Source organism: Pogoniulus pusillus, chromosome 7 (genome assembly GCF_015220805.1).
Source record: "Pogoniulus pusillus isolate bPogPus1 chromosome 7, bPogPus1.pri, whole genome shotgun sequence".
NCBI classification, from domain to species: domain Eukaryota; kingdom Metazoa; phylum Chordata; class Aves; order Piciformes; family Lybiidae; genus Pogoniulus; species Pogoniulus pusillus.
Window position 1 is genome coordinate 11,082,787 of NC_087270.1, and position 26,424 is coordinate 11,109,210.

Below are 26,424 nucleotides of genomic sequence, written 5' to 3' on the forward strand. Positions count from 1 at the left end.
CTACCCTATGGTCACAAATGAACAAATGAAATGGGTTTTTTCCTTCTTTCGGTGGTCTCCCAATCCCTTTGACCAAGAGTTAGTCTCTCCATTTTCTTTGATCAGTTTCCTTGACTACTTGATCAAAGGATTCAGTAAAATACAAAGTCACTTAAAAATTAATAACTGAAAAAATATATTAAACAAGATGATATGCTTGTCATCTACCCATAAGAAAATATAAATTACACTTCTAAACTTTGCTCTGAGTGAGTGATTCCAACAGAAGTAATCACGATTGTCACAAAGGCAATTACTGGAAGAATCACGTAATGAAATACAGTCTTTTCAGGAGGGAGTTAGAAATCATCAGAAATGCAGACATGTCTGGTGTTTTGACAAGCAAGCCAGAAACAGATTGCTTTTCTTTGTGTTTAACATCTACATTCTATGACAATAACATCATTTGGCACATAAATTGACATAACACTGTCTTACAGTTTTCAAACCTCCCCAAAATACAGAAGTACTGTCAATACCTGTTATATTTAATGGGTTTATGGTTACAAGCTTCCCAGTGGTTTGATCCTACCACAGAATAATCAATGTAGTAGCCATATAAAGCCTCTTCCTGTTTTGGTTTATCCCACTGAACTACAACTGAAGTTTTTGTATTCCTTGTGGCCACAATCCGACCAGGTGCAGATGGGACAACTAAGGAAAAGAGAGAAAACATATACTACTATAAAATACATAAAAATAAGAGTAACCCAACATAGATGCAACACTCTATGTTTTGTTTAATACTCAGTCACTACAGCTGAGGATTCTCCTACCATGTTAATGATGGTAAAGGATAAGTACTTTAACAATTTTGTTTCACTATAAGTCTGTATGCTTCTATATACATGCTAAAGAAATATATTTGTTTACTTTGATTAAACTTACTCTAAGTTGTGAAACTCCCCACCTGTCTGATTTTATATGGATTTTCTGTGGAGTAGGTAACAGAAGAACATATTTTTAAGCATCAGCATGATAAATGCAGGTATGTAAATATTCTCTCCCAGAAGTCCGCCCTCAAATGTTTTCTCCTGAATAAGAGGTTTATGCGTAGCTTATTCCCCATAGCACTATGACATCAGTAAGAAATGCACACAAACTGTAGAGGTATGATATCACAAGCATTAAGATATACTACCTGCCAGTCAACTAATGACAACCACAATTCAGAAAAGATCAACTTTCCAGGACAACTTAAAGCAAATGTTTAAGAGCTAAGTGTTCAGCTAAACTTAGATGGATTTCACAGAAACAAAGGAACATCAGCTGTAAGAGATCTCTGAGGGTCACCTAGCTCGACCTATCACTGAGGGTAGGATTGTCACCAACAGCAAACTGGATTGTGAGCCACAGATTTGTCCAAGTCTTGAAAACTTCTGACAAGGGAAATTTCACTTCCTTTCATGATGTTGTTGCCTTTGGTTTGTGGGGTTTTTTTTTCAGTCACTTGGCATTGTTCAGACTAGTTTGGCACCCTCAACAAACTACACAAATTCAACTACCTCCACCACTCATCATGGATCACAACCTTCAGTCTCCTGATTGTCTGGGTTGCAATCCAGTGGAATGCTCCAATTTTCTATACCCATCCACCTAAACTAAAGTGGCCACAACTGGAACCAATACTCCAGATTCAACACCAGCATCACCAAGAAGAACTGAATGAAGTTTTCTTCTATTTGTTGGTTACAGTTCTCCCAGTATAGGATAGTACACAGTTCACTTCACATGCTATCAAGGTTCACGGCTCATTTATATTGATCTAAACACCCTTAATGTGCATCAAGAAAACTAGAAACATCAAAACCTGGATGGAGATACAGTATTTACAGTGTAAAACATCTGAATTTTCATACTGTAAGGAAATAAGGTAGTGTCTTAGCCTTTCACAGTGCTTTGAGAGGCATCTAGTACTTGCCTATGGAAGAAGTTTTAGTTTCTTCAGATTTGTGTATTGCTGAGAACTACAAGCACCAACAGACAACAGAAAAACAGCATTTAGTTTTTCAACCCCAAAATAAAAAGTACTTATGCACTAAAGTACTTTATGCAGGAAGCCTGTAAGACCAAATTATTTCAGTCTGAGGTAAAGGCATCTACATTTAGGACTCTGTGTGTGTATAAGCACATGTTCTTAAGTTGTATATATAGTCAAAGAGCTATGGCTTAGTTCAGCTGAACAAACAAATTTATTTAGGGCCATTTCAGAGCATCTGAGAATTCTTCCTGGAACTGACAGGTAAGACTCAAGGGATACAGAGTACCTACATCTGAGTAACTCTGTAACAGCAAATTAAAGTAATTTGAAAAGCTATTAGAAGTTTGTCTGGCCAATTAAACTGAGGAGTGGTTGGTAGAATCCTGACAATGTTTCATTTCACTCCAGTGGAGATACTCCATGTCTGAGTCCTATGGAACAACTTACAGTAACATCAGGCAATGTCTTTCAGGCTCCACTTGCCACTGTGAGAGCAGAGAACCCTAGAGTACCTCTAGAAGCCTACACAGAAACAACGATTCTATGATTCTATGTTAATCTCAAACTGAATATTCTTCTATCACACACTTCAGATGTGTATTAAGTGTCATTTTGGATAGTCTAGTGTGGAAGCATTTCTTGCTGACAGAGGACACAATGAGCAACCCATGCTGCAGAGAGGCCCACCCCTAAATGTTATCGTTAAGCCTTACCCTATCTCTGCCTCACTCACAGCCTTAGCCCATCTGTGCCTTACATGTGTACCAATCTTGAAGCCAGTTAGCTGTGCATGCCTCTTCCAAGTTAGCATAGAAGTCGCTGTATCACTTCAATAATCTGGAGCATGACCTTAACCACATTGGTATGGCATCATGACTGGCCGCCTTCCCACGGACAGTCTAGGGGTAAGATACCCCATCCAACTCTAACCTCTATTTCCTGCTCAGGAATTAAAGTTAGGCATCATTTCTGTGTAAGGACTGTCATCCTCTTGAAGTTGTCTCAGCTACTCTCAGGAAAGTCAAATGGCACTATGTGCAGGCCACTGAAAAGAGTCATGTGTGTCTGATGCATTTTAGCTCAGGTGGTAAACTCCACCACTGAAAACTGTCAAGCAATTTCTCTTTAAAACAGCATCTTCTGCTTTCTACTTTGCAGTTTATTCAGAACATCTTGCATTAAACCCTAAGGGATGGACTATTTTCTGTACTAAGAGAAATAAATACAGTGTTTTTCTTCTCTACCTTGGGAAATGTTAACTAGTTTAAATAATTTATATGCATTAATGAGACATCAAATCATGAATACACAAAAGCAAAAGAGGTTTTTATTTCACCATGTATAGTTACAGATCAAGCTAGAGGTGTTCCATTATGTGTTTTAAAATTATGGTCAACATTAAGAAGGTTATATCTATCAACATCTAGCAAACTATGGCATGTCAGATGCTGTAAATACTTTCTGTTATTTCTTTTAAACATGCTCTTCAGGTAATAGCTGTTGATACCCAAGGCTGCTACATGTGACATCTGCAAACCTGCAGAAGTAAACCAAATATTGGTCTACTCCCTAAATCTCCACCTGTGTTTTGAATGTGGCCCTTTGTCTTAATTTTCGTTTGGAAAGTTACCACTGAATATGCAAATGTATCTTCCCCTCTCCCTGAAATCTATTCATCTGCATGACACAGGAGTTCTGCACCAGCAGTAATTTTCAACTTAGAACGCTAAAATAGAAGGAAAGGCTACCTCACCTAGCTGAAACTATAGGGAATTAGGTAGTGTATAATTACCTGAACCAGACAATATAATTACCTAAGTTAGTGATTAACCTGTATTCTCCTATTTTTTTTCAAGTTACATTAATAGAGCACTCTAAAGAATGAATAACTAAAATTACTTTAAGTTTTAGCAGTTATTGGTCTCAGCAAGGACACTTGATCATTAGGAAATGTTTTTTTCCCCTAAAATTTAATATCTTGTTCTTTTTTTAAATGCTCCCCAGTACTAACCACAAATTGATTTAATTGCTACTGTAATGATAGTAGTCTAATTAAACAGAGAGTTGTTTAGTTCCCTTTTGTGAAATATCACTTGTTTTAATATTAGTGCCTTACCAATAGTATCTCGTGGTTCAATAGGCTCTGTGGTTTCAGATGGGTCGCTGATTCCGTGCTTGTTTGCTGACAGCACTCGGAAAACATACGATTTCCCTTCTGCAAGGTCAAACACTCCATAGCGAGGAGACTTCACAGCAACTTGAGCATTGACTCTTTGCCAACTGCCACTGCCGACCACGGACTACAAAAAAAAAAGGAAAAAAATGTAAAAGCTGTGAACCACTTCTGCAAACTGTCAGAAAATGACTATATTGCATTGCCGCGTCCTGCTATGAATTTATTTAAGAGCCCTAAGAGAAGGATCACTCTCAAAAGGCTCTCTTTAACACATGCAAATTCTCCTATCTCCTGCATTTCATTATTCTGCAAAAAGTTCTAAATACCTCACTGTTCCCCTGCCTGGCTAGATTTCAACATATTCACACTTGTACATACAGCTGGCCTTTGGTTAGGACCATGACTGTCAACTGAGACTGGTCCCAGAAGAATTACTCTCACGCCCTGCAGAGCTCACTTGAACACACACAGGTTTGTTACAAAGCAAACAAGTCCTAATCCAAACTTTGCAGAAGGGTAGGTAGAGGGATGTTACTTGGCTCACTGCTTTATCTTTATGTATTCTGTTGAGTAAGGTCATATCTCCAAGAGCTTTTCATCAGATGAAATAATTGCTTCTGAATATTCTGAATGCAGCAGCTGAGCTAATCATCACAACTGTGCACACCAGAGAGCCAGCAAAGCAGCAGTCTGAGAGAAGTCTGCTGCTCATTAGCTTCCTGGATAAATCATTGACCAAACCCAAAAATTAGTCATGGATTTTTCAGCAGTTTTAGAAAAACCCAAGTGCCAACTAGATAACTTAATAGCACAGAAAGGTGCATACAGATCAAATGTTTATCAGATTTTGAAACAGAAAATCTGGGAGCTAAACTCAATAGATTGTGAACCTCTCATAGGAGAAGCAGTGTGTCTTGGGTGCTTGGAAGCAATCCTGTTTATAATAAGGTCTACTTAAGATATGTCAAAGTATTTTCATAAATGCTGAACTCAGTGTTCTCAAAAAAGAATCTATTTTTTTCATAATAAAGAGATGGAAAATATTAAATAAACATTAATTTGCCTTGTGGCACAAAAAAACATTAATTGCTGCATTTTATCTTCACAGAAGAAAGAATCAACACTAGAATTCATTCTACAGCACAGAGAACTTGTTTCCATTTTGTATTTCTTGATGTCTTCCAAAATGCTTTTTCACTCTTCAGGACTTAGATTTGTTTGAAATTAACTAGAAATAGTGCTTTTCAAAATTAACAGATGATTGCGGGAAGTAAAAGCCAAACATTTACCTATGAACTGACAGAGCTATTCATATATATGAGTGAGTTATATGCAAAAACATTCCAGATTTGGGTATTAATTAGTATAATGACCTTTTGGGTTTTTTTTTTCTAATAATAGCTTTTAATCCTCATTCTCACCTTCCTTTAGGAAGTCTGGCATTTAATTAAGACTTGTTTGTTCATCATTGTCATTGCTCTGTACTGTTTTTTGAGCTGTATAAAGCTACTTCTATAAAATGAGCAGGTAAGTACATTTTTTCAATTCATAATTAGAAATAAATTCAACTAAGCAAGTGCAGGTGTCCACTCAGTGGAAATATACAGCTTGGATTTCCTTACGCCATTTTGTTCTGGGAAGAACAAGGTATTTTGAAGCCTAGAGGTGGCTCAGAATCTTTACATCAGCATGCTGACATAGAGAAGAGCAGATGTATGCAACTGGAAACAAGTACAAGTGCTGTTTTACTGCATAGAAAGCAAGCTCGCTGGTTAGTTCTATGGAAAGTTTCATTACTTCTTTAGAATGCGACAAGTGGCATTTCAGGAATTAGATGAGTAACTGGACTTCATTTTACATCTATTAGTTCAACATTCAACAGGTGGTGGATGAGGAATAATGTAGAGATAGCCTATAAAGGTCTTTTGAAGTGGGAATTTTCATATGACTGAGAAGCAAAAGACAAGACGGAGGCTGCAAAAAGAGGAACGATGTGAACAGAACAATTGGCTGGAAATTTAGGTGTGGAGGTGTGCTAGTTTGAAGCTAGCTAGAATGTTTTGGTGAGAAGAACTAGATTACAGGCTGTGAAAGAGAAACAGTGGTGATGTCTACGTCACTCATAGGCTTGCTGAGATGTATAAGAGCAAGAATCCAAACATAGACAACAGAGATGCTCTCTATCTGTGCTTTGGGCTGCATCTCTCTCTGTAACCTAGCCTGCCATCTCTTTGATTAATCCACCTGCTTCCTAACTCCTCTGGCCAACCCTCCAATCTTCCTTGGGCATAAGGCAAGATCTGGGGTAAGGGAGAGGGGTTGGAGGAAAGGTGGAAGGGCAGTTGATAGCCCTCCTGGGGACTCAAGTTTCTGGGAGGGCTGTTGTGTTTCTGTATTACTTTTCCCTTGTCTATTTCTGTCTATAACTGTATATCCTGTAAATATCTGCTGGTCTATTGTGCTAAACTGTACATATAAAGCTTCATTCAATTTCCAGAGCTGCTAAGCCTAGTCTGGGTAATTTTCCAAAGTGTGTGGGGGGGGGGGGGGGGCAGGGAGCACCCAAACCATCACAGGGGCAATGTGATAAACTGATGTGAGAAGAAAAAGAAAACACATTGTAAGGGTCTAGGAAAAATCAAGATGCAAACTGAATACGTGGCAGTTTTATGGACAGTTTAGTGCTTGTGGGTCATTAAGAGGGGGCAAATGCTAAGGCATAATTCATAAAAACTAAGTGTAGCTTGGCATAGTAGATTTTTAGAGATTAGATGTGAGGCCAGATTTACTGACTGGGGAAACTTTCAAGAAAGGAGGGTGGATTATGACCTCTGACAGTAATCCAACACACTTAATTTAAAAAGCTGGCTCAGGAATCGATGTATTTAAATTTTAGTGACTTCAGAGTGAGAACAAACCTCTCCTACTGGGATCACTGAAGTGCCCTGTCAAGTCAAAGGGAAGAGGATGGCAGCCATGGAGACTACCGGAGAGCAGTGAACCCGAAAGAGACATCTGCCTCTCCTCTCACTTTACATGGAATAAATTGGAACTGTCAGGACATAGCAGGCGCCATATGCCTGCAAAAAGAAAAGTGAGTATCACATTGTGAAACACTCTTTGCTTCTTGCTCTGCTGCAGGACTACCTGAAACTTCCCTTACAGGCAGGCTCCAGACTGTCAGTCTTCCTGTAGGATTGCAAAACTTTAAGATGTTTCTTTTCCATTCAACTGCTACTTTATACATGTAGTTTGTTCTCATTTCAGAGAGCAGTAAGCAAATAGCAGAGGGGCATCCTTTTCTCCAGACCTTGAAGTTCAATGCTCATCAAATCACATAATAAGACAGTTGATTGTGCATGCTTCTCTAACATGTCATTACCAACTCCTCCAAGAGCACAGAAAGCATTCCTTTTATTGCTTGTTCTCTAGCTCTAAAAATGAGTTTAAGAGAATTGTGCACAGCAGTGAGTGCCATCATCCAGTACAGTACCTTCTCAATGAAATACGTCAGTGGCTCCCTGCCACGGGGAACAGGTGGGTCCCAGCTGAGTACAACATATGTTTTGCTGATTTCTGAGGCATGCACATTGGTGGGAGGACCTGGAATCTGAACGTCGCCTGGCCGAGGAAGAAAGTAGCAAGTGTTAAACAGCAGATTAACTCCTGGGTCAGCACTCATGCTACAGCTCATCTTTCTGAACTCCCATCCTGCAGTGCAGTGCTCAGCTATTAGGGGTTATGAGATCATCTGTGCAGTTCACTTGCTCCCTTCAATTAACAGTGCAAGAGATAAAGCATCATTATTGAAAGCTAGTTATTTCTGTTTTCAATAAAAGTTAAATACACCCCCTGAAAATCACTGCATTTTCACACTCCTTTTCTCTCCCATATGAATTAGTTCTATCTGCTGGGCAGAATGCCTTGTGAAAAAACCTACTCACTATATTCAAACAGATTGTTTTTTTTGATCAATGAGAGAAGTTTGAGTTATTATGATAAATTAGATGATGATATCTGAAAGGGAAGTACAGTAAGTAGAAAAGCAACCTGGAGCAGGAAAAAAAAGCCAGAACTTGTGAGCAATGTACCCTGCAACATGATGGCATTACCAGCTGTAGAGCCTGAAACACTCATAAAAACTGTTGATCATAGACAAAAATATGTCACCAGCCCCCTGGTGACTCTATCAGTTGGCATGATCTGAACAAATCCATCTTTCCATTCCACGATGGTACAGTCTGCTCTCCCAGAATGAAAGGTCATCTAGTGCTAAAAAGGAAATCCATTTGTGATCTATGAGATCGCTCAGAAACAGTCTCCCATCTTACAGATGAAAGTAATGATCTATATAAACAATGGCATTTGGATTTTCATGCTCCTTTGTCAAATACACACATTCAAGCAACAGAAAGCCAGAAACTCTTATTCATGCCAGAGTAGGCATTTGATGGCTCTGATCATTCTTGGGCAATTCTGAGAGCAGAATGCACTTTGTGAAGCTAAGCAAGTAAGACGAATGTATTCTGATCCTATAATATGATTCTGAGCCTGTAAATTCATGTCAATTCACTTATGGAACTGCTGTTAAAATAGAGATAATTCATCTTTCTGCCCATGCCTGGGCAGAATGTCTGATTTAATGTCTGATTCTCCTTCAAACTACACCTGTTCTCAGGTGATTTCTCTTTTACTATATTGTTATTGGAGTTAAAGGTTTATAGCCTTTGTGGAAGAAAATACAGAGACTCTTTTGGGGTTTTGGCTTTGTTGTTTGATTTTTTTTGGGGGGGTTTTGGTCGAAGGATTGGGTATTTTTGGTTTGGAGGTTTTTTTCTTTGTTTTGGGTTGAGGTTTTGGGGCTGTTGTTTGATACTGAGGCATTAGAGATAACTTTTTTTACAGTTCAAGTTTATGATTATCCAAGCCTAAACAAAACATGATTTTAAAATCACTTTATATAGAAACTATCAAAGACAAATTAAAGTCAACTCTCAAAAGCTGTCGGTGACCTCTACAGATATCCTGAGGAAAAGCAATATTTGGTACATTACTTTAACCATAAGAACAACCTCACTATTTGGCCTGATAGGCCAAAATAGGTTTATATATGTCCTGGCTTGCCCAGACATGTTTTTTTGCTCTCCCTCCTTCTGTTTTGGGAGAAGCAACTGCAGGAAAGAGGACAAAGAACCTGGAGCCACTGAGCCTAGGGACTCTGACATGCCCAGATTTGTTTTGCTCCTGTGGTAAAAAAGGTAGACACACTTAGCTTGTGTCTGCCTTATGCAAGGCCTTTGTTTTTCCCAAATTTGGGTGAAGCAAGCCTGTGGTTTCACCTAATATGGTCAAGTTTGGATAACTGCCACTCTGATTGGCTACTCTGTGTTCAAAGGCCCATTAGTCTCAGGCTGTATTGAAAAAAAGAGATGAGCAGGTAACACATGTTCTGCCACTGCATCCGTGCCTGCTGTTGCCTGCTGCTGTTGCTCTCTGCCTCTGGCAGTGATTCTGCCATTACCTTCAGCAGCATTGTGCTAAGCTATATGCTAGATGTGATGAATTGCCTGGAAACTGCCTGCCTCCAGTTTACCAGGAACTGGCTCTAAATGCCTCCACAGTCAGCCTGCGTAGCCAGCATGACATTGTGCTCAGACTGCACATCGCAATGCATCCTGCCTACACCTGAAAGTCTCCTGCCAAGAAGGGAAGTCCTGGAGAGACACAGATCATCCAGAGGAGCCCTGGCTCCTCTGGTCAGAGATTGTCTGCCTCCCTTCCCCAGCCTGTGAAGCCTGGGAAGAATCAGAAGCCTCAGCAGCTGACAGGACAGTAACAGAATTCCCTGAAGGCGTTTGGGTACTGTTTGAAGCTGTAGCAAGCCCTATGAGTTGGGAAATAATATTTTGTGAGTAAATACCTAAAGCCTCTTGTAATTCACCATTGCCTTCTGCCATAAGCAGAGTCCATCTGGTGGGCAAGCAGTATATTAACCACAGGAAGCTTCTCTTGCAGTTCAATTAGTGTTTATATATATTTTGGCAATTAATGTTTATATATATTTTGGCAAGTTCTTTCCAGATCTAGTTATTCCTTTGTATAAAGTTTCCATGACCATGCGAAGATCCAATTATTATTAAAATCAGTGGTCGGGCATGGTGAGAGTTCTGAATATCAAAATTAATAAACAACATTAATTTGGGGAAAATATCATCTTGCAGTAATTAATTAGCCCTCTATAATCACTATTCATATGGATACATTAATTGCTTGGGCTGGATTTCAGAATTTTTTAATGAAAATGTCAGTAACTTGATCAGATGATCAAATTCAGTCTTAAAAAAATAACTGTATTTAGCTTCCCAAAGGATAGAAGGAAGCAAAAATGGAGGCAACCAAATGAAGGGTTCAGCTGTTTAAACTCAGTTTAGCACTATATAAAGCAAGAAAGGTGAGAAGATGCTGGCAGCACATAATGGAAGTAGTGCTGTTATTGCAATATTCTCTGTCCTTTTAGACCCCACCTTTGAATTTTGTTCTCTCAGCCTTGCAAGGCAGTATATCTATCTTTATTTATTAGTATGAAATTTCCTCACTGGGTGCTAAATTCCTGGTATATAAGCAGATGAGCTGAGATCATCGAAATGCTACCTACCTTCAAGGTCATCCTTCCTGATCACAATCTTCCGCCCTTCATCCACATGAATAGCTGTTAATCAAAATATTCAATTAGATTATTGAATTGGTTTAATATATTTACAAATTCTGCAAATCATTCCTCACCACCTCTTTCTAAAGCCCATATACCTTTATTTCTATAGAGCTGTTATTAAATCTTTTCCAGATGGAGACAACTCACAGTCATACACTGAGTCTTTCCTTTTCATTGGAGAATGGAGCATGATAAGACAGGACTATTTAAAGGTATGCTAAAAAGCAAGAATTATAGTCAAGGGAGATGCATTCAATGATGTGGCAGATTAGGAAACAACTGCAATGTGAACTGAAGTTTTGTGATAGGAATTAACCCTAAAGCTGATGGAAATAGCATATTCAGCTTGAATTTAGAAGCTAAATTGGGCCAGTACTCTGCAGTGTTCATAACGAGTTAAATTTCCCTGTGGATAAAAGGAACTGACAAAACAGAAAGTGTGCAAGAATGCAGTATATGGAATCTCTACAAGGTGTTTATGACAAGGTTGGATCAAAAGGAGTGCTCTCCAGAGCAAGTCACCTTACTGTGTTCAGGGAGAAGCTGTCACAAGGCTTCTCTGTGGTTTGCAGTGGCCTTCAGCAGAGGATCAGGTTTCAGAAAGAGTTTGTTCATTAAATAGATTGACTTTTTCCTTCTGCCAGAAAAGTCACTATATCAGAGACCCCTTAGCCTGCACCCCCAGGGACTTTGTGCCAGTACTAGCACTTCACTTAGAGAAAAAGACATGAAAAAATACAACAGTCTGTGAGATAGTGAATTTATACAGCCTTTTTTTTAAATTGAAACAGACATTCAATAGCTTTTGCAAGTTACAACCAGCAAACACAGAAGTTTATGGCATGCGAGGGCCCACCTCCCAGCATAAACGACACAAGTTTCCAGGGCTAACTCTCCTGAAAACATTGTTCTCTGTTATAATGAGGGTCTATGTTCAAGGCTAAGCAAACCCAGCCATAACAAAGAGAGAGTCCCCAGGTCCTGTCAAATTGTCTGTATGGACCTTGCCATTCCAACTACATCTGCCACCTTGAAATTGGTGAGGTATTCAGTGAAAGAAAGAAACAATCTCTGCTCCCTAGGTTAACTGCACAATAAAAACCTTTTAAAATTTAAAAAAAAAAAAATCACGCATTCAACATCTACTTCAGCCTTGAAAAACTTACTTTGTGTTCTCTCGAGATCAACAGGGTCAAGAGCTGCAACTGGTTCAGAGGCTCGAGAAGGCCTGCTAATGCCAGCACTGTTTACTGCTCTCACACGGAACATGTAAGATCGTCCCTCCTGCAGACCAGTCACAGGGTACTTGCAGATTTTCACAGGAGCATCATTGCACTGGACCCAATTTTCCAAACCCACTTCACATCTTGAGGTAGCAAAAACCAGCATTTATCAGTATTATTTAATAATAAACATTAATCATCTTGCACACATCAGGTCAGAGTCACAGAAGTCATCCTCTCCAAGCTGAGGAATTAAGCTGCACACCTCACTCATGAAAGTCATTTTATACACTTTTTCCTTTGATCAGACAAACTCTTCCCATTTAGTTCATATTTATTCATAATGCAATTGCAAAGGTAATTTTTCTTGCATTGTTTTTGGCCTTTTCAACTCTCTTTGCTTCTCTTCAATTTCATTCTCTTCCTTGTCACATAAAGAACAACTTACTTTCACCATGCATCTCCACAGAATATGCTGAAACTGCAACAGTCACTTAATATTTTCTATTGCTTTCTTGTCATATTCTAAAGCAAGTGTCTTTGTGTTTTTCCTTCCAACAATGGTTGGGACACAGAGTGTAGGAGTTATCATTAAGCATAGTGATGTCCTCATATTGGCTTCTTTGTGTGTACATATCTGGTTTGTGTCCTACTACTACAAACCATTGTTGAGAAGATTGTCTTTTGCCTTGACAGTACCAAGAAAAATAGGGTCATCATCCTTGGCACTGCACTAATACAAGCAAAATGTCAACAGGCACAGCTGAGCAGATTATACACAAAAGAGGTGAAATACTCTCATGATCTATGCACTGCACAAATTGGATACAAATGATAGAGCCCTCAGGGCTTAAGTTAATTTCTTCATACTGACTGCCACTCATAAATCAGCATTTTCCAGCAATTACTAGATAGTTGTCACTGAACTACACCAAATTACAGGGTAGCTAACAGCAATGAGCTGCGAACGTTGCTGGTAAGTGTAAAGCAGTATACATTATGGAACGATTTTGGTGATGTTTTTGCTGACTGAGTTTCGGGCACTAAGGATCAGATGTTCTGCTTTTGGCTAGCATGCATTTTAGATAGAGAGACATGCAAAACCAGCACTTGGATCACCTGTTCCCCAGCTGCCTGCACTGAGGTGAAACCCCAGCAAAGTGCAAAGAAGAATGGAGGAAAGAGGATTATCATTCTGATTTAAACTACCAGCTCCCAGAAGCCCATGCCTTGGGCTCCTGATGTACCACAGTTAAGGCAGAAATAAAAAGATAACAGAATAACTCTTAGAAATCAGCTTTGGCAGTATACAGATTGGAGACTAATCCAAGATGCCCGTAAATTCTGGTATCCATACATTACAAATTACCCAGGCTTATTCTCTGATTTGGCCACCTCCATACTATTGAACACTTTTAGCATCTGATAAAATGCGTTACTGGGAATGGCCTCTGGCCATTGATAAATCCTAGACTGGGCCCAGAATTACTTAGGAAGGCACTAGATCATCTGGGCTAAAAGTCTGCCAGGGAACAGTCTAGTGATTTAACAGTAGGCAGCTGAATTCCAGTACTGAGAGTCTGACAAAAGATATCTAAAAGAACTCACATGCTGAAGGATATCATGGTAATTTATATTCTTCAATGCATGCTTTTAGCAATGAACAAAATAAACCAAAGCCAAATGTTTACATACTTGTCAACAAAATATCCAATGACTGGGCTCTCATTGATTGTGTTTGGTGGTTTCCAGGTAACAATAACATAGTCTCTGTTAGCATCATGGCATTTAACATCCATGGGGGCCCCTGGCGCTCCAGCAATCAATGCATCAGCATCTGGGTCACAAAAAATAAATCAGATTTGATTCTGACTTCACTGCATCTATCATAAAGATAAAAGAGAAGAGTTTCAATTCACTGTGCTATTTGTTTATACGAATGGAAGCCCAAAGATTTAATCACACAGTAATTTACTGCACTAACTGAATTAGGCCCCTGATGTCTGTATCACCGCACAGATAAAAGTGTTCAGTGGTATTTCCAAAGACAGAAAAGCAGTTTAGGCATCAAACACCTGTTAATGTTCACAACAATCAAAAGCCAAGCTACCCCATGTGGTTTTGATGCTCTTTCCCAATAAAAGCTGTGCTTCAGGAGGTCATTGATCAGTCCTAGGTTCTCAGTACACAACGTGTAGTTGAATGAAAGAAATTCCTTGCAGAAAATAAATCTCTCCTCAGTAAAGAACATGTAGCTGAAGAAAATAAATCAAGTATCTTGATTTGATACTGATACTCAGTATCAGATCACAGTCTACATTTAAAAATGCAAGATGAACATAAACAGAGGACACCAGTGATTCCAGAGGACATAGCTCCAGGGCTCTGTGCATGTCAGAAGCTCAAACATAACATAAAATGGACAAGAGAGAAACCTAAAATCGACCCATCACTACAGCAAAAAATTCTAGGAAGGTTATTATATATTAGTGGGACTTTTTCTCCTGGGATTTTTTTTTTCTTAGGAGGTAAGTGGGAAGTAGAAAGATTTAGCAACTTCTGGCAGAGCAAGTTGTTCAGGACATTGCAAAAGATGATGAAGCCTTTGCACAAGTCCTGTGAGGTAAATGGGTCTGGGCCCTTTGCAAACACTTTCATGTCCCTCCACCCCACAGAAACTCTCCGGATGACACTTCTGCAAGACAAGTATGTTCCAATACATCCTCAAGAACAGTGAAGTTTAAAAGCAATACAGCTCCCGTTGCTTCAGTTAGGATAGTCAGTTAGCCACCAGCAAGGCTGTTGTCCAGTGTACTTCAAAGAGAATTTCTCAGCCAGATTTTTTTTTTCAGTTGAAAGTTGGAAATAGGTAAAAACTAAGTTCTGCTCAAAGGTGCATATGGAAGCTCATTCTCACTTCACTGAGAGTTGTGCACGTGAATGTGAAGCAAATTCTGGTCTTTATTCTCTGTTAGTGCATTTAGCTCTTTTTAATCACCTCCCTTATGAAAAGTGCCTTTTGTAAGTGAGCTAATATTTCACTTGTTTTATCTGATTATTGAGATCCCTGTGACTGGTATCATAGTGGGAAAATTACTTTCTTTGTTTTTTTTAATACCTCTTCTTAACACCAGGCACAGGATATGAGAATACTCAACGAGACTCATTCCCAGTTACCGATCTTCAGATCTAAAACCATCACAGTGATGACTGTTAGTATGCAAATATATTTGTTTCCTATTGAGGCAAGAGATAGCAAAGGGAGAAAGAAGCTGTTTCATCACAAGAAAATATGCTCAGGAGCCTGCTTCTCTGGCAGCTCCCCATTTGTGTAAGTTGACTGTTTTTTCTAGCAAACTACAACATGAATCAAATGACTATGACATGCCAGAAGGATTCATTTATTTTGTACTGCATTTACTGCATGGTATTATTTAATAAAATTAAAGTTTCTTCTGTTCTTTTTAATTTCTCCTTGAGACAGATAAGAGTTTACCTCTGACAAACAGGTAGGCACTGTATTCACTCACTCCACCTCTTGAAACCATGCGCAGGGTGTATAAACCTTCATCATCTTTGTTCAGATGGGTAAAGGAAAGAGCTGCCTGGCCTTCTGCAAAATACAGCTTTGTCCACTTGGATTCTTTTATTAGCACATCTGGAAGAGAAGAGCGAGCAAACATAGAATCATAGAATCAAGCAGGTTGGAAGAGACCTCCAAGCTCATCTAGTCCAACCTATCACGCAGCCCTGTCCAATCAACTAGACCATGGCACTAAGTGCCTCATCCAGGATTTTTTTTAACACCTCCAGGGACAACAACACCAACACCACCTCCCTGGGCAGCCCATTGCAATAGCAGATCACTCTCTCTGGGAAGAACTTCCTTCTAACAGCCACCCTATACCTGCCCCGGCACAACTTGAGACTGTGTCCCTTTGTTCTGTTTCTGCTTGCCTGGGAGAAGAGACCAACCCTCACCTGGCTACAGTCTCCCTTCAGGTAGTTGTAGACAGTAATGAGATCATCCCTGAGCCTCCTCTTCTCCAGGCTAAATAATCCCGGCTCCCTCAGCCTTTCCTCATACGGCTTGTTGCATGTTACTATGGGGGCCAGAGCAGCCTACATCCTGGTGCAGCTCTGAGCTAATCAGGGGCAGAAATGAACCTTTATACCAGTTTTATGCAGTGATGGTGCTTTGGTGCTATGAGAACTCTACAGAGTAAGCTGCATCTAAACTTATTTGACCAGTGAATTTTAAAGCATATTAAATCTCATACTACCCTATGCAGTGCCAACAGTAGAATTTCCATCACTATAACTTTCATACACTGACAAAGAAAAATATCCATATTTTGAAGCAATGACACTGAAACCTGCCACACTGTGTAATGAATGCAAGCTGTGAAATTTGCTTCATTTTTAATAAGTGTTGTTTGCTGTTCAGGTCAAATGTCAGATGACTTCATTTCTTTTTTCAAGTTTAAAGACCAGATTTCAGCTTAACCAGGAGACTGCTATAGATATATTCCAAATTTAAATCTTAAACATGTGCCTGCTGAGCAGTGAATAAAATTCAATTTGAATCTCTCGCAGGTGAGAGGTGCTGACCCATGATTAATGCATATTAATCCGACTGCTTAGTGAAAATGGAGCAAGAGGTTCAGCAGGATATTTTGTGATAGGCAAGGGACTATCCCATTTCACCCCTTTTAATAATTGATTGGATTACTTTTAATTTTAACTCCCTAAGACCCTAATTCATTGTAATCAGTGCAGCAGAACTGTATTTAAAGGAGATGGATATCTATGGATGCGTACTATTCTGTTGAATAAATACACTTTGGAGTAGACAGTTGCAAAGGAATCAGTTTTCCCATCTACCAGCTGAATTGCAGAAGGTATAAATAAAATGACACCCTACCAGATAAACCATGTGGAAGACACACCACTAAAATTTAGAGCAGTTAATTACATATTCACCTAAGCAAACAGTTGTTTTCTGAGAGGCATACAAAGTTAATTCAGTCACATTTCCTTCCCATGAGATCCTCACCTAGAAAATCTGCATGTCACCTTCCTGTCATGCATGTCACAAAGGTAATGACACTTTGGGTAGAGAGATGTAAAGTAGTTTAAATGAAATTAGAAAATGTCTTCACCTAGAAACTTTAACCAATGCAGAAGTTCTGTGGAAAACCCTGAGGAAAAACCAAAGCTGAATGACCAGCATCTGAGAAGCAAGTCACTTATTTAGACCCCAAGCTGAAGTGGAATGGCAGACACTGTAGCCTGACTATATAAAAACTGTAGGCAAGCCTGTATTGTTGGTTAAGACCAGAGTCACCCATTTCCACCCTTTATGCACCTGAGACCAGAAGGTACATCTGGAGGCAGTAGTGTTCAGTAGAAGCAGAAAAACTTTCAAGACCTTTTTGTGGTATGCTGAACGAACATTGCTTGTGTAGGGGTTGTGTGCCATCTACCAGAGCACATGACATGCTCCAGTGATGTTATTCTCAGTACTTGCTGTTACTGTTGCTTCACTGGCATAGCATGCTTTTTTCACTGACTAAAGAGGCAAGGAAAACAACCTACCAAGGTGGATGGCATTTAAACAGCAGAGCAAACGTATGCATTTCAGGCCTAGAAGTATTTCTCATGTATACTTTACATTGATTTCAATATAAAATTCACAACAAATATTGGAGCAAGATGGGGGTGGAGGTCCATGCCTACTCACCAGTGCTTCAAATGTTAATTTACTGCTCAGCAAGCACCCTTCAGCTCAGTAGTTATGGTACTCACTCATAACAGACAGATCTAGAAATCTAATTTGGATCTTCAATCAGTCAGTAAACATTCTAACTATTGTGTTATTAGATAACAGGAGATCACCTCCTGATGTTGTAAATGTGTGCTCAAGTTACTTGACTAGAAGAGAGTGCAGGTCTGTAAATTCTAAGCCTGACCTGCGCCTTCAGTGTTTCCTCAGCATTTTCCAGGTAGTGTTTATCCAATGTACTTACTTACCATCTCTGTACCACTCGGCACGAGGTTGCAGTCTTTTTAGGTCTGGGGTGATCAACATAGAGCACTTCAGGGTCAGTGTTTCACCTTCAGTTGCAAAGGTGACTCCAAACTTCTCCAGAAACTGGACATCGATGTGAGTGAAGCAAATGTCATATGACAAGGGCACTATGCATGAGAAAAATTGAAACATTCTTGAGTAAATAAACTGTACTTGGCACCAACAGATTACTGTACAATCTGTGTAAGAGCTCTCCAGTACACTCTGTGCTGATCTAGAAATGCATATGGGAAAGCAAAAGCATCTGGACAGCTTCTATTACAACTGAATGCTTAGAAAGCAAAACCAGAAGAAGGAAGCATGCCATTTTCTCGTCTGTAAAACATTACTCTGGTAAGAGGGCATAAATTGTATAAGCAAAAGGAAAAAAACCATGCTTACAGTGAAAGGGCATTATGCCAGCTGGGTGAGGCTCTTCATCCTCTCTGAATCCTGCAGATGAACATACAACAAACATTCAATGACATGAACATCATATTTGCTTTTTGTTTTAAACATGAAGACAGACTTACTTCGCACAATCACAGCACAATTAGTTGATGCTTGCCCGTGGACGTTTGTTGCAACTGCTGAATAGGTAGCAGAATCATCAAAATCAGCTCTGGAAAGGGGAAGGAGGAAAACAGATTACTCCTCACACACATACAAATTCTCTTAACAATTGATATTACAAATCAAGGAATGTGTATAAAGCTCTTTACTGGCATCGCGCAACACAAGATGTTGATGAAAGACATTGGAAAAGCTGGCACTGATTTTTACTGAAGTTTCTCACAGCTTAGTATACTTGAGCACATTGGAAATGACCTTTAGAGAATGCTCAAAGTAGGTTGCTGGAGGATGTAAACGTCTTCCTTAATCCATTTTGCCCTTCTGCCACGTATTCTAAGAAAGAGCCATGGAAAAAAAATTACATGTGATGCTTGCAGAAATCCCTCCTCCTATGGCTATTCCCATCAGGAAGATACTGGCATTTTTTGACTCTCTCCTGTCTCTTAGACAGTCCAGAGGAAACTATGTAAAGCGAGGGAAGATGTCTGAAATTGATTATGGATATACATGTTTTGCCTTTACATGTATTTTTGTGCATGTGTGAGGAAAGACATTTAGTATGCAAGGACAATACAAAGAAAAACAAAGGAAAGAAAGTTACTTCATGTGTAACAGGACCTAGTGATAAATTGTCTCACTCATTATATCTTTCCTTGAAAAGGAAGTTACTTGAGTAGATGTAAGGCCACATATTAAGATACAGCTACAAACTTCCCATTCAAAATGGGGTCTGTAAAGAGAACTACTGACATAAAATGGAGGCAAACTAAGCTGTGCACAATTACATATGTTTTTCAGTGCAATTACTTAAGCTTATAATTGAGAGAAGCATACTTACTATGTCTCTAATCAGTACAAGTGAATAATGACTAGAAAAACTTTATCATATTTTTGACTCACTTTTTGTAAAATGCAGATCTGAGTAGAATGAGATTTCCTCCATTTTTATAAGAGAGCTTAGTTCAGATCAAGAAGTAATTTTGGAAAGGCAGAATATCTCCATTACAAATTGAATTTAAATAAAATCAGAATTTACTTCTGCTTTGTTTTCAGAAACTTACCAAATAATATTAAATAAACCATTTTGGTTTTGAATGAACCAAACTTTATTTGCCCAGTTCCAGAGTTTTTTCTTGAACTTCTTCGGTCAACTATGACTCTCAAGCTTCTTGATGCTTTTTTTATTCCTTGGAATTCTATTAGTTTGAGCCATCAGCTAATCAGAATGCTGTTTTAAATACACACAATTAAAGCCTGTTTCATTTAGTGGTTGTTTAAAGGAGATCATCAGAAATTTTCAGTGATGAGATACAATGTTCTGCGCACATGCACTTAGCTTCCTCTCATAAGAACGAATTTGTCTCATCTTGGCAACTGCTAGGTGAGAGGGGTGGAGTTCTGGCTGCACTTGTCTTCCAAGGTGTCATATATCCCAGGTGTGGGAGAAAAAAACGAATACAGAAAAGTTTGATGTAAACTGCATGACAGGATGCCAATTTGGGGGTACATAGCATCTGTGACAGGAATAGCAAAGACCTGTTTTTCAGCTCTTGTATATGTTCTGGACAAGGCTGAGGGAGCTGGGGTTGTTTAGCCTGGAGAAGAGGAGGCCCAGGGGGGACCTCATTGCTGTCTACAACTACCTGAAGGGAGACTGTAGCCAGGTGAGGGTTGGTCTCTTCTCCCAGACAACCAGCAACAGAACAAGGGGACACAGTCTCAAGTTGTGCCAGGGGAAGTATAGGCTGGCTGTTAGGAGGCAATTCTTGCCAGAGAGTGATTGGCATTGGAATGGGCTGCCCAGGGAGGTGGTGGAGTCACTGTCCCTGGAGGTGTTCAAGAAAAGCCTGGATGAGGCTCTTAGTGCCATGGTCCAGTTGACTGGCTAGGGCTGGGGGATAGGTTGGACTGGATGATCTTGGAGGTCTCTTCCAACTTGATTGATTCTATGACAAGAATAATACTGTGTTTTAATGTCTAAAACATAACTTGATGAAAGCTCTTTTAGGTTGGGATTTATCTCACTGAACACACAGGACTAACAGCCTCTCTTACAGGCAACTTCTTGGCCACACATTTCACAAATGCAGAAGTCAAATGCAAAATGTATCATGTAACTAATTGTTAAAGGCAGAGGAGTAAGCCCTAAGACTAAGCCACTTAACCAAAGAGCCTGCAGTTGGATACGAAGCCCTTAAGCATCCTTCTAAATTATGGACAGGCAAGGTCTGAAAAAGCCCATTTGGAAGAACTGAAATACTAGGCTTAAGATTATTAAACTTGTTTGTTTGTTCATTTCAAGAAGGACTTTTTAAAAAGCCAATGCCTGTTCCTGATTCTGCACTTGTTTGAAAGCTCTCAGCCTTGACAATATTTCTTTCTACTAACTTCTTTAATTTTATGCCAAAAGCAAGATAGAGCTGCAGTACAGGCTTTTTTTCCCCAACTCCTGCTTTAATGTCTCTATACCTAAACGTACACAGCTCATACATTTGTCACAGCCTATTACAGTGTCTGGGCATAGGAAAATAAAGCAACAACAAGTGAGGCATCTCAAACATTTCTTACAAGAAGGGACATCATAGAATTAACTGTACTGGAACTGTAAAACACTCTCATGATGCTACACTACATCCTTACTTTAAGGAGATGTAGGTATAGAATATACAGAAACTAGTGCATATTATATAGTGTAATTAACAACATATGTTGCATATTAATAAATTAAACAGCACTGAATCATTTGTCCCCAGCAAATTCAATCTTAATCACTCTAGTGCTGATGCATTAGAGCAGCCCTTGACATGCCTCGTGTGTGCCAGCTCACCAGAAACGTTCCCAGACAAGGCTCAGGAGAGAGTAAGAGACCATTTCCAGAAAACCGCCTGGAAGTCCTGACAGTTCTGTCCTGAAGAGCAATGCCAGAATGCTGCTGTGGCAGGAGATGTCTTTAATTTACTATGTCAGGCAGACTCCACTGAGGCCATTCCTTACCACTGGTTCCATGTATATATCACAATGTAGCCTTCTGGCCTGGTCGCCAGATACATGTCCTTTAAAGGCTTCCTGCTCTACAGTCTGCAGTCCCAGCTGCTCATCATCTTGCCCAGGGACTATGCAGGTGCACAGTGTCCTATCCAGTTTTCTTCTGGGTGAGCTAGAATCCCCAGGAGGATGGTGCACACTTAAACCCAACCACACATGTGCTGAGGGAGTCATGATGTTTGCTGATGAGGTGCTGACCATTTCATGTGGGGGCTGTAGTTTGCATTTCAGCAAGGAAAGAAGAGCAGAAGTACCTTGTGTATGCTGTATGTACCCTCACTAGTACTGCACACCGGTGAGACCCTGCAATTTATCACCCAATCAACCCCATACAGCTCAAAAACTCTACCTTCTGCACCATAGGACTGCCCTTGCTGCAATGCCTCTGCTCTGCTCCCACCTACAGCAGGAGACAGGATAGGCTTCATCCTCTATCACTGCAGACTAAATTATCCCAAGTTGTTTCTACCTAATCACACTAAAATAGCTCTGTACTGGCTGCACAGTGTCATTTGTTAAATGAGAATAGTTAGAAGAGAAGGTTCGTTCAATTTTTAAGTTGGTAGGGTTTGACTGTTTTGGAGGTTTTGTTTTCTGACTTTTGTGTGTGTGTCTATATGTTGCTTTCATAAAGCAAGGCTAGAGGTGCTGAGGAGCAGAGCTCTGATCAGAGCGTTCGCTTTGCCTACTGGCAGTAGGTACTACACTGCACTCTGCTGGCCCTGCCACACATTTTTACTGATGCAGCTACAAACCTTTGCCGCAGTTACAAGCTCTGCTTAAGAGATGACCTAATGAAACCGGAAAAAGAGAGAGGGCCCTAATACAAGACCAAATGCTGTTAAACTTTCAGCGTTGGGTAAGTGAGGCAGTGCAGCATTCACAGCTGCATAAAACACATTGATTCATTTGAGGAGACATCATAGTGAACAAATAAAAATCCTGTTGAAAATCAAGTAGCACTAAGACATTCAAAATATGATGATTTTTTAATCACAGTGGTATGTGCTAAGGCAGAAAGTACTTTGCAGCTATGCAATAAAGCCGTGGGGCACCCTCATCTTGACTGCCTCTGACACAGAAGTCTTTCCTTGTATTATGTGCCAAAAATTAGGTGGGATAAAGAAGTACATTTTAAACCAACTCTCACGTTCTCAGATATGTATCAATCACTTCAACTACCAGTACCTTTCCTCAGAGGACTTCTCACAGTGTGCTCTGAATCGCTCATCAGAAGTGAGATGAAAGATGGGATGAGCAAGTATCCCAGGGCAGGCTGGTAATATCTCTTCTCCTGTAATTATGAGCTGTGCCAAAAATAAAATGAAACTCCATCCCCCTTCTCTTTACTGCTCAGGGAGACCTTAAGCTCAACCTCCCAATTCAAGAAGCTTAAAAGGAGCAAGAAAGGAGCACTGTATGATAATGGTGGCACAGAATGCTACAGAAAATGTGTCAAATTGAGCACAGGACATCATAAAAACGAGGCAGGAGTGACAACAGTCTAGTTACTGTTAAGCTTATGGGCCCTGGAAGCAGCAAACAAGAGAGGGATGGAATTGCCCAGTTAGTACTTTAGAGTACAAGATGACATTCTGGGTTTGGTGCCTCAAGAATTTTTCCACTGGGATCAAGGAATATTCGTAGGAATAAATATCATGCTTGCATCAGAAGGGAAAGTTCACTCTCTGAGCTACACTGAAGCACCTAGAAAAGTGGCCAAGAAATTCCAAGGCCACTCCGAGTGGCTGCAGATCGGATGACATCAGCTCAGCACTTTGGTATGAACAGCTGAGAGGAGCTTAAAACTAGATAGGCAGAAAATCCCAATGGTTCTGCTTCCCAGGATAAAAATACTTCCAATATACGTGCATAAAGAGATGTACAGAAGACCCAGAGTTAACTGATACATGTCTAAAACCATGAATAACACAGGTATTTTAGCCACTAGCTGTAGAGTCTTTGTTCCCAACACAAGGAACACCTATTATTAGCAAGACACTATCAAACTGCTCTTCCATTTCCTGCATGTTTATTTGCTGCCTTTGGGGATAGAAAATATGGCTGATGGTCAAGTTCTGAACTGAAAGAGGTTAGCAATAAAGAAATACAAGTGAGTTTAGAGATTGTAATTTAATAAAATCTCTAACTCCGTAGCAAATAAATCATAACTTTGGGTCTGCAATCCCCTTAGCAATATTTTAAGAAGAGAAGGGAAACCTGTGGGAAAGCAGCCAGGCATCTTCAGGTGGAAAAAGGCCACACTGCCAGAGAGAATGAAAGAGAAACGGAGCAACAGCCTGTGAAGATGGCAGGTTAGTTGAACACAGGGGAGCCTGCATGAACACCTACAGGTTTGGGACTGGTAAACAGTGCCTGATGATGGGTTGAAGTGGGAACCTGAGTGGGTGCCAATACCCAACTCTGTGATATGTCTGCATAAATAGGGCTAGGTCTGAGCACTCCCCAAGATGACTGTGGATGTCTATATGACTGATGACTGGCACAGGAAAGAGAAAGAAGCACCAAGGGGCTGTAAGCTATTAGTACTCCATAGCCTGATGGTTACAGGTGCTCAGAATACATCATCAACATTGGCTCTTGTTTCTTCCAAAAATCATTTATTTCCAAAATGCCACTAAAGGAACCTGCACACTACATAGCCAACATCTAAATTCACCAAGAAGGTGCTCATGGATGCTACCCAAGGGAATAAACACAGCTACAATCACTCACTGGCAGGAAGTCACCAAAGTTTAATCTCCTGACTGTCACTCACACACATCCAAAGGACAACACTTTCCATTTTCTCTGCTGCAACAGAACAATCTGTTTTTAACTTTTAACCCCATGCTCTTATCTCCAAAAGTAATACTGATGGGAAGAATCATGCTGAGACATGTCACAAATAAAGAGAGCAGTCAGCAAGTTCTCCTTGGCCTGGGAGTAGAAGACTATGAGCATCTTAAAAGTATTCATAAACACTGCTACATGAGAAATGTCCCTTAAGAAGCAGTAATAGTGATTCTTGCTGTCAGCTTCTGTTCAGGGATGCTTCTCCCATCCTGAGCTACATAAAGGTGGCCAGCTGGGCTGGACTTTTTCGCAGGACTACAAAAAGGTAAGTAGTCCTTCCCAAAATCAGAAGGAATTACGCACTTATTTTCTTCACTGTTGCCTCAAGCCTGTGCTTAAGGCTGCATCCACTGCTAACAGATGGAGACAGGGTAGAAGATTAAATATTTGGCTAACCAGGAGTTAGCCAGAAAAATTCCATCTGTTTCAACAAAGCTGACGCTCACACTCCAGAGAGGGAGGGGTGGGGGGTGTCTCTGTTCCAGAGATCAATTCTCTTCTTAAATCTCACAGCCATGTTTTCCTTAATCTTTGAGGTCTGATACCAAGTCACATATAACATGCAATATTTCAATTTCTTAGGATGGTACAGGATGATTTTCCTGGAAGCTCTTCTACCTACACATTTTGCACATCACAACATCAATGTAATTTTGAAAAATGAAGTGATAGTATTTTTATTTTTAAATAAGAAAACTTGTATTTTCTTGATTTTTTTGAAAACAAATAGGTGGAGATCCAAAAGTAAGCAGAATCCTAGCATATAATAAAATAAACACTGATGACTAGGTATCCTTGCCCTGAACAGCTGAATTTTTTGCTTACCTTAATGAGCTTCATCACAGCAAAAACATGAAATGCACAGATAACTCTGCTCTGAACATTGAGAAGACACAAATCTAATATAAAAGGAACTGCTATTATTTCACAGTATCACAGTATCAACAAGGTTGGAAGAGACCTCACAGATCATCAAGTCCAACCCTTTACCAAAGAGCTCAAGGCTACACCATGGCACCAAGTGCCACATCCAATCTTGCCTTGAACAGCTCCAGGGACGGCGACTCCACCACCTCCCCGGGCAGCCCATTCCAGTGTCCAATGACTCTCTCAGTGAAGAACTTTCTTCTCACCTCGAGCCTAAACCTCCCCTGGCGCAGCCTGAGGCTGTGTCCTCTCGTTCTGGCGCTGGCCACCTGAGAGAAGAGAGCAACCTCCTCCCGGCCACAACCACCCCTCAGGTAGTTGTAGACAGCAATAAAGTCACCCCTGAGCCTCCTCTTCTCCAGGCTAAACAATCCCAGCTCCCTCAGCCTCTTCTTGTAGGGCCTGTGCTCAAGGCCTCTCACCAGCCTCGTCGCCCTTCTCTGGACACACTCAAGCATCTCAATGTCCCTCCTAAACTGGGGGGCCCAGAACTGAACACAGTACTCAAGGTGAGGTCTAACCAGTACAGAGTACAGGGGCAGAATGACCTCCCTGCTCCTGCTGACCACACCATTCCTGATTCAGGCCAGGATGCCACTGGCTCTCTTGGCCACCTGGGCACACTGCTGGCATTTCAGCTACTTAGGTCTCCTTTTCTACATTCTTGTAGATTGCTGTAGTTAAATAGCAAAAATATATAATAGAAATGTATAAATTTTCATTTAATTTTCATTAGCTAATATTCAGCTACTTAGTGAAGCTAAATGTGAGTACCAACAGAGAAGTGTGCTGAAGTTAACAACTCTTTGAGCCTTTATGTGA

General features: G+C 40.2%; 1 protein-coding gene across 1 annotated transcript in view; it reads right to left on the reverse strand.

Moving 5' to 3' along the window:
- The window catches only part of MYOM2 (myomesin 2), a 106,166-nt gene that overhangs the window by 37,858 nt on the left and 41,884 nt on the right, over positions 1-26,424 (reverse strand). The window contains exons 9-18 of the mRNA XM_064146746.1: positions 18,735-18,823; positions 18,604-18,654; positions 18,165-18,329; positions 15,628-15,789; positions 13,827-13,968; positions 12,075-12,274; positions 10,852-10,905; positions 7,690-7,817; positions 4,137-4,320; positions 519-693 (exon numbers count right to left, since the gene is read on the reverse strand). Coding sequence (XP_064002816.1) covers positions 519-693; positions 4,137-4,320; positions 7,690-7,817; positions 10,852-10,905; positions 12,075-12,274; positions 13,827-13,968; positions 15,628-15,789; positions 18,165-18,329; positions 18,604-18,654; positions 18,735-18,823 — 1,350 coding nt within the window. The remainder of the gene's footprint in view (positions 1-518; positions 694-4,136; positions 4,321-7,689; positions 7,818-10,851; positions 10,906-12,074; positions 12,275-13,826; positions 13,969-15,627; positions 15,790-18,164; positions 18,330-18,603; positions 18,655-18,734; positions 18,824-26,424) is intronic.